This window comes from Zootoca vivipara, chromosome 7 (genome assembly GCF_963506605.1).
Source record: "Zootoca vivipara chromosome 7, rZooViv1.1, whole genome shotgun sequence".
In the NCBI taxonomy this organism is placed as follows: domain Eukaryota; kingdom Metazoa; phylum Chordata; class Lepidosauria; order Squamata; family Lacertidae; genus Zootoca; species Zootoca vivipara.
Genome location: NC_083282.1, coordinates 6,045,672 through 6,054,301, shown reverse-complemented (window position 1 = coordinate 6,054,301; position 8,630 = coordinate 6,045,672). Strand labels below are relative to the sequence as shown.

Sequence of the window (8,630 nt, the reverse complement as noted above, 5' to 3'; positions counted from 1 at the left end):
ATGCCTTATGAGGAACAGCTTAGGGAGCTGGGTATGTTTAGCCTGGAGAAGAGAAGGTTAAGGGGTGATATGATAGCCATGTTCAAATATATAAAATGATGTCATATAGAGGAGGGAGAAAGGTTGTTTTCTGCTGCTCCAGCAAAGCGGACATGGAGCAATGGATTCAAGCTACAAGAAAGAAGATTCCACCTAAACACTAGGAAGAACTTCCTGACAGTAAGAGCTGTTCGACAGTGGAACTTGCTGCCAAGGAGTATGGTGAAGTCTCCTTCTTTGGAGGTCTTTAAGTGGAGGCTTGACAGCCATGTCAGGAATGCTTTGATGGTGTTTCCTGCTTGGCAGGGGGCTGGACTGGATGGCCCTTGTGGTCCCTTCCAACTCTATGATTCTATGATACTGTGAGGCAGGCTAATATTATTATTAGGCCTGTGTTGCAGATTGGGATTCAGTCTGAAAGATAAGGCCATGCACCGAGTTTAAGGCTAAACTGACTGAGGGACTTTCCAACTAATTTGTTCATGTTATTAACTCTCTAGAGTATACCAAACATGTTACTTGGAAATAACTTGGTGGTTCACCAGTACTTCTGAGTAATGCATCTTGGCATAACCTCTGGAGCTGACTGGGAAGTGTGAGGGAGGAGGGGGGAGGGGAAGTCATTGTCTGTTTCTTGGTGTAACACTGGATCTCACTCATTGAAATTCATGAAGTAGGAACTGTTTTATTTGTCAGGTTTCTTAAAATTTTGACATTTACCCAATTTAAACATCCTACTCTGTTTAAGCTTATCTGGCAACTGGACAGGCTACAGTGAGGAGCTTCCTTCCTATAATCTCTTAATAAATGCCCTATCTGCCATAAAATAATTAGATAGTACTGGATTTGGTACTTTAGGGTTGCCAAAATGACTGGGAAGTGGTTCTTATTCATTTAATTCCTTCGTGTTGCAACAGCTGCTTTTCCCCTCCACAACAGAGAGTAGACAAGAAGGCGCTGGACTGGAGAGAGGTCTGGAGATCACAGCCTATTAATCTGAATTTTTGAAGCTTGAACAGTTACAGGTTACTGAAAAGGCCAAAATGTATCTGAACTACATTTTGAAAACTTGGGTGTTCTCCCCTCATTAAACCTTACTTGCAGCAATCAGGAGCAGCAGCAAAGTATTTCAAGCAGCCAGATGAATGTGGATTTTGTTTTTGCATTATTTTGACAGTGCCACATACCATTCTGAGTTTTTAAAAACTAGTTTTAAAAACAGCAGCTACGTTGTCAAGAGCACAGTGTGAAATACCCTCAGTAATTTCAGCTTGGTTCAACTCTGAAAACCTCATTCTTTTTTAAAAACTTAAATCTTTTTTTAGAATATATTACTATTAAACATTTGGCTAAAAGTTATTCCAATAAGCTCATGTGAGTGGTTGACAGATACTGCTCACATTGTATATTATGATTTTTAAAGAACTGTTTTAATGAAGCAGCGCAAGACCCTAGCTATATTCAACTTTAAAACTTTTGGTTCACGTCTTCAAATTAAAGAAGAAGGAACATACCCAATGGCTTATTTAATGGGACTTTTCCACCATAGTACTCTCACCTCAGTTCCATAAAATAACTTGTCTACTCACCAGCAATAAGAACCCGCTGCCCATCTGATATGACTAGCACAAAAAGTTCAGCACTACAAAGAGAAATATACTTCTCCACAGATAATTTGGGGGGAGGCAAAAAGGGGTGGTTTTTCTGTTTGTGCAAGGACATGAGCAAAGGAAACCCATCCAAGGAGGGGTCAGGTCAGTGCCTATCAAACAGCTTGACAGCCTAGCAAGTGAAACCAAAATTGGTGGGCCAAGACCCCAGTAGCATCTCCAACTCCTCAAAAGATTCCATCAACGGTGTCTCCGAAAATTTTTACACATCACTTGGGAAGACAGGCGAACTAATATCAGTGTACTGGAAAAAGCAAAGATCACCAGTGTTGAAGCAATGATTCTTCAGCATCAACTTTGTTGGACTGGTCATGTTGTGCGGATGCCTGATTCCAAAACAACAACTCTATTCTGAACTTAAAAATGGAAAGCGTAATTCTGGTGGTCAACAAAAGAGGTTTAAAGACAGTCTCAAGGCAAATCTTTAAAAAATGTAGTACTGTATAAGCACTGACAATTGGGAAACACTGGCCTGCGAGTGCTCCAGTTGGAGAACAGCCTTTACCAAAGGTGTCATTCATGGGCTTTGAAGACACTCAAACTCAGGATGCAAGGGAGAAACGTGCTAAGAGGAAGGCACGCTTGGAAAATCCACACTGTGATCAACTCCCGCCCGGAAACCAATGTCCCCACTGTGGAAGGACGTGTGGATCCAGAATTGGTCTCCACAGTCGCTTACGGACTCATTGTTAAAACTGTGTTTATGGAAGACAATCTTACTTGGCTACGAGTGATCGCCAAAGAAGAAGAAGAGCATCTCAAGTGGCATTCCATAAAGTATAATGGGCTGCCACCAGGAGAAAGCCAGCATGAAAACATGCATGCTGCATGCACAGAGCAACTGTCCACATGCACACGGTCCCCCTCTTCAGATCTTGACCGACGCAAGAAATATGAAAGTTGCCAGATTACTACAAAATTAACATGCAGTGGGCGACTACACAGCAAGAAGATGTAAAAGTATGTAGAACTTTCATACAAAAAAACACTATTTGCCCTAGGAAAAAACATGCACATTAAGCACTAAATAAAAATGCAGCATTTTAGAATTGAAATTGTTTTTCTTCGTTATAACAGCATCATGTTTTTCATGTGTGCTGCATTATGGTTTCTGAGCAAAATAGGATGAGAAAGCAATAAATGGAGTGATTTTTGTTGGGTTCTAAATCAATGTTGTATTATTTTCTGTTCTAAAGGACAAAGCATACAGTGATAAAAAATGGGTGAAATCCAATAATGACAACCTGTTCATGCACTTGAGTTCTCTTCCCTTTCCTCCCCTGCAGTTACTTAAGCCCCCCCCCCCCAAATCTGGGGATTGGGGACCTTCTCTGCACACAAAGCTGCAGGGGAGGGAAGGAAACAAATCTTGTCCAGTTGTGTAACACTGCATCTTATCCAGTATCAATAAGATTGAACATACTTCCTGTATGCAGTAGCTTTGTAAGAGCATCTCATGCCACACTGAGGTAACTGTCAATGAATTTAAACATTAAAAAACTCTCCTCCTGCTCTGCTCTTAATAAACAGGAAGCCACAAATGTGGCTGCTAAGGTAAACTAGATGCAATTCCAACAAAATGAGGCACAGCCCCCAATCCAAAGAAATAATTGTATTCTGCATGGTTGTTGTTGTTTTAAAAAAAGGAAGAGCCAGCATTTTCCCAATTCAGTAACATGGCAATGCTGACAGACAAGCCTCTGCTATATCAATAATGCTGCCACAACCACAAATCTTTAAGATGAGAAGAAACTTTAAAATCCCTCAGTCAATTCACATCCCTCTCACATCAATATATGCCTTCCTTGACAGCTGACATTTAGCCCCTCCACGGCGACCTCAGGAGGGTTCCTCTCTCTTCTCCTGGGTGTGCTCTTTGAAGCAAAGTATACTTGAAAAGCCATAAAAAATGCTGCCCCCATCATTCCCCTCCCCCTTCCCTACAGTTGGTGGCAGGAAGGAAGGAGTTGCCACAATGTGGGGTCCATACAGGTACTAATATTTTTATGATACAAGTAAACAAAGTTAAAATGTTCATCTTACCTAAATAAGGAATGCAAGGAGTCATCTTCAAGCTGTTTATATAGTTTCTAAGTCTCTTATAATTTTCTTCTTTACTCATTACATATTCCAGCTTCTCAAAAGTAGTTTTGTCCTTTCGGCTCAGTAGCTTTAGGGAGAGAGGAAGAACCAAAATATAGTTATTAGGAAAGCAATGGCTCCCCGCCCCCAACAAGTTTACAGTTATTTTGTACTATGCATAAGGAAATACTGTACTGAAAAGTTACAACTGTTTTGTTATATACAATTTGAAAGCATTTTAATTGTGAAAAGGTCTGAGCCGTGCTATACTGTATATTACTATAGTAGTTTGATGACGCAGGATTAGTACTTTGGCAATACAGGGTTTCTTTTAAGTCTAAATACCGTGTTTCTCCAAAAATAAGACACCGTCTTATATTTATTTTTCCTCAAAAAAAAAACACGGTGGCTTATTTTCAGGGGATGTCTTATTTTTTTATTAAGTATGGTACAGTTTAACCTACAAGGTTAAACTGCCTATCACTATGGCTTATTTTCAGGGTATGACATATTTTGGGGGTATGGCTTATTTTCGGAGAAACACGGGAGTAACCAGAGTGGGGGGAAAGAATGTTTTGTGCCTTTAGCTAATTGAATCAATTAAAGGATTTATATCAAGCCTCAATATGAATTGCTCTAAGCAGCTAACAATACTGTAGTCAAAGCAGCATGAGTTATAAAAAAATCTTCAGAAAATAAGATGCATTGGTAAATTCATGTATTGTCGAGCTATCATAGTAGAACTTCATAGATGGCTAGTAAAAGCTAATACCACCAAGTCCAGTCACAATTTGTGAGCCTATGGTACAAAAGTAATTTTTGGAATAACTATGTGGTTCAATTTAAAGAGTGGTATTAATGTCTGAGGTTAAAAGGGAAACTGTCAGCAGAACAAGGAAGGAAAAAGTATTTGCCAATCCCCCCTCCCTCCTATAGCACTCATTCTCCAGAGGCTTGGGAGAACCCACTAGAGCAGATTTAGGAAGACATGGACGATGCTGAAAAGTGGAGATGGAAGATTGTCAGAAATGCTTTCCCTCTCTTGTCAGTAGGCCGTACCAGTGGGCATCACCCAATAATATTGCCATTTCAAACCATCCTGAAAGCACAAACTGCTGCAGCAAGGGATAGACTCCATGAGAGTGAAAGAGTAACACACACACACACACACATCAAAAATAATTCTTATGTTGTACACACAACCAGTTACTGAGTCAGTTATAGTTCTCACCTGGGACGATAAATGAATGTTTACAGAAGGATGCCAAATTAGAGAACGGTTGAATGAATATTAACAGAAGGGGCACTGAATCACTCTCTAGGAGTCTATTTAACAGAGAACCAAAATAGACAAACACGGAGAAAGGGCATGAATAATATAAGCTTTCTGAGAAAGCAGAACATCTGTGCTTTCAGATCAGACCGTCAGGAATAAGTCACTCATAAAGATAGACTTCAAAGGAAACTGAAGGGATTTAGGTAAGTTTATATAATGCCCAACAAAGGGTGCCAACTTGAGTAAAATATTGTGGGCGTCTAGGTAAGCCCTGCTCCACATAATTGACCATATGATGCAGTGAGCGCGCACACACCATTTGAATGGGAATGCCCATCAAATTTGTGGAGGCCCAGCCCCCTCAAATATTTTATAGTGGGGGGCCGAAATCCCCAAGGCCCCTAGGAGTTGGCTCCTATGGTGCAACAAGTACCCTATGTGAAATCAACTACAGGCAGGTCCCATTTATGCAAGGGTTACATGTGTCGGTATAATTGAAACCCCTCCTCAAAAAGCCTACAGACACCCTGTTCTGCCCCGCCCACATCCCGCTCCTTTAGTGACATTTCAGTGATGTCTTTATGACGTTTCCAGGTCACTTCCAGATTCGGTGCAATGCCCATATAAACAGTCGCACACATACAGTACTGGACACGGGTAAATGGGGAGCTGCCTGTAAACAGCCTCTCCTGGTATGCCCCACAGAGGACCTTATGGTCTGCAAATAACAACATCCTACAGATTCCGGGCCCCAGAGAAATCAGACTGACCTTGACCAGAGCCAGGGCCTTTTCGGTGGAACACTCTCTCACAAGAGACTAGGGCCCTGCGGGATTTGACATCTTTCCGCAGGGGCTAAAAGATGGAGCAGTTCCGCCAGGCCTTTGGTCAGGGTTCAGCCTGACTCATTTTCTCCTTATATAAGAACAAGCACGAAGAAGGTTCCCAGTGTGCTCACATGTGCTGATAATATCAGTGGAAACAGCTGGTAACTGCCTTCAATTTTAACCTGAAGATTGCCACTTGTCCAGTTTTAATTTTAATTTGTTTGAATTAATTGTGGGATATATCTTAATTAACTGATCACTTGTTTTTTATGCATTGTCTTACTTGTATGATGTTAGCCACTCTGAGCCTGACTTTGGCCGGGGAGCGCGGGATATAAATAAGTTTTATTAATATTATTATTATTAATCATTCCACTTCCACTGCGCAACTCCCTAACTCAGTGTTAACACCCGAGTTCACTCACCGCCCAAGTTTTGGTCAACCTGAAGATGGGGGCACTTTGTAATCCAGACACCACAGCCATAAGAGCATGTAGATTATTCAACTCATAGAGTTTCTGAGAAGAGAGGAAAACAGCAGTTTAGTGTCTAGTACTGTAATATATTGAGTTTGCCACAACTTAAATTATCAGCCTATTTTACAAAGACAAGTGGCACCATGAACAAAAAACTGAAAAACAGAGGAAAATTATAGCTCTCCAAAATTTTTACACAATGCCGCATGCGAATATGAGAGCAAGCCCATACCATTTTCAAAGACAGGTGTCACACCTGTGCCACATAAACCCCCCCACGTAAACACACGTAAACTCTGTGTTTCAAAACACACAGCTCAGATGAAAATGCATGCTGGGAAAAGAACCAGGTTGCAAATCGGCGCCCTCTAGCGTCGGCTACACTGGTACTACACCTATAGAACTTATATAGAACCTTCCCTCTAACAGCACCTCAGCTGCCGTTTACATACTAGGCCAAAGCATTTACAGACTAGGCCGGATGGAGGTACTGACTCGCCTGAGGGGGGTTGGGGGGAGGAGGGGACGGGAAAGGTCAGTACATGGTGGGGCCAGCCACAGGGAAACCCCAGGGGTGGGGGGAGGAGGGGGAGGGATACGTCATGGATCGACACAGGCTAGTGGCAGTCACAGGGATTAGCCACAGCAACGCGTGGCAGGGGCAGCTAGTAATAGATAAGCTTTGTGTGTGACCTTGGTCTGAAGTAAACTAAACACTGGCCAATAAACCATAGTTATGTCACCAATGCAAACACCCATGGGCAGTGATGTGGCATTCCTGTCTTAGTCATATACTAGCCACTGGATGGAAAATAATCAAACATTTATCTGCATCATGTCGCAAAAAGTATTCTTGCCACACCATACCCCAAACAAATGAATTAGCAATATTACACTTAACACCTTTTGATTGCTCTTTCAAAGTATAATCAGGAATCATCATCACTGAATATTGTTCGAATATTCCAGGTTAGAGTTCATATAACTGACTAGGCTACACATTTCCTCTAGTCATATGTAAATGGAGCCAAATATTTACTGAGCGTACTTCTAAACCTAGGTCTCTATCAACCCTGATTAAGGCTCCAGAACAAAAGTTTCTTACCTTAGCTGTTTTAATATAGTGGCTCAGAACTTCAGCTCGTATTTTTAATGTCTGTGCATGAAGAATTTCTCTAACTACCCAAAAACTTACCTAAAAAAAGAGAGAGTGGTAATAATACATATAAAAACAGAAAACAAAAGGTGGTATTGTTATAAGACTGGTGATTTTGACATTATTCTCATGTGTTTTCACATTATGAAAACTGATTTTAGTTAGCAGCCTAATTAGTTACCAGAAACATGCAAATTCATTCACTACTATGAGCATTTCTAAAGTTTTGCTGTTTAATCTAATTATATTAACAGGGTATATTAAACAAGAATTGCATAGTGAACTTACTAAGAAGATAAAATGTGTAACATATATACATAGTACTAATAATTAAAAATATTAAATAATTCAAACTTACTACTAGCATTGATATATATTGATATCAATTTCAACCCCAATACAAATTTCAGTTTCGATAAATGCTTTCCCAAATGCCTGTCATCAAAAATGGGAGGAAAGTTCCTCTTTGCATTCTGAAATAGCAGCTGTGTTGTGTGTGCCCAATTCTGCTCAGGACTGCGGCAGGAGCAAAGGGCTAACCCCACTTTGCTGTGCTGCCTACAACGAACAGATGGCCTATCCTTATTCACCATACATAAACCAGCTACATATAATAGATTAAATAAATTAATAAGTATTATTAATCAGTAGGCTATCTATCTATCTATCTAAATGTAAAAACGGCATGTGAGTGTGTTTCCACTTTTCACCGAAACCACTTGACCAATAGCGTTCAAATTTGCACACAACATCCCATGCGACCGTGAGATTAATCTTATGAAGTTTGCTAAGACAGACGCCACACCTACACCACGTAAAAAACCCCAAACCCCATGTTACAGAACACACCTCACCCAAAAGTGCATGCTGGGGAAAGATCCAGGTTGCAAACCATCACCCTCTAGCGGTGGCTACACTGGTACTACACCTATAGAACCTTCCCTCTCAACAGCACCTCAGCTGCCGTTTACATACTAGGCCAAAGCCTTTACAGACTAGGCCGAATGGAGGTACTGACTCGCCTGGGTGGGGGTTGGGGGGAGGAGGGGATGGGATAGGTCAGTACACGGTGGGGCCAGTCACAGGGATGACCCGGGGTGGGGG

The 8,630-nt window shown here is 41.2% G+C and overlaps 1 protein-coding gene across 3 annotated transcripts in view; it reads right to left on the bottom strand.

Moving 5' to 3' along the window:
* RALGPS2 (Ral GEF with PH domain and SH3 binding motif 2) overlaps window positions 1–8,630 on the bottom strand; it is a 91,521-nt gene that overhangs the window by 47,890 nt on the left and 35,001 nt on the right. For all 3 annotated transcript variants that reach the window (XR_009557856.1, XM_035121306.2, XM_035121307.2), the window contains exons 6-8: window positions 7,476–7,565; window positions 6,320–6,412; window positions 3,753–3,879 (exon numbers count right to left, since the gene is read on the bottom strand). Coding sequence is in view for 2 of the 3 variants with exons in the window: in XM_035121306.2 (XP_034977197.1) it covers window positions 3,753–3,879; window positions 6,320–6,412; window positions 7,476–7,565 (310 nt within the window). In the remaining variant the exon portion in view is untranslated. The remainder of the gene's footprint in view (window positions 1–3,752; window positions 3,880–6,319; window positions 6,413–7,475; window positions 7,566–8,630) is intronic.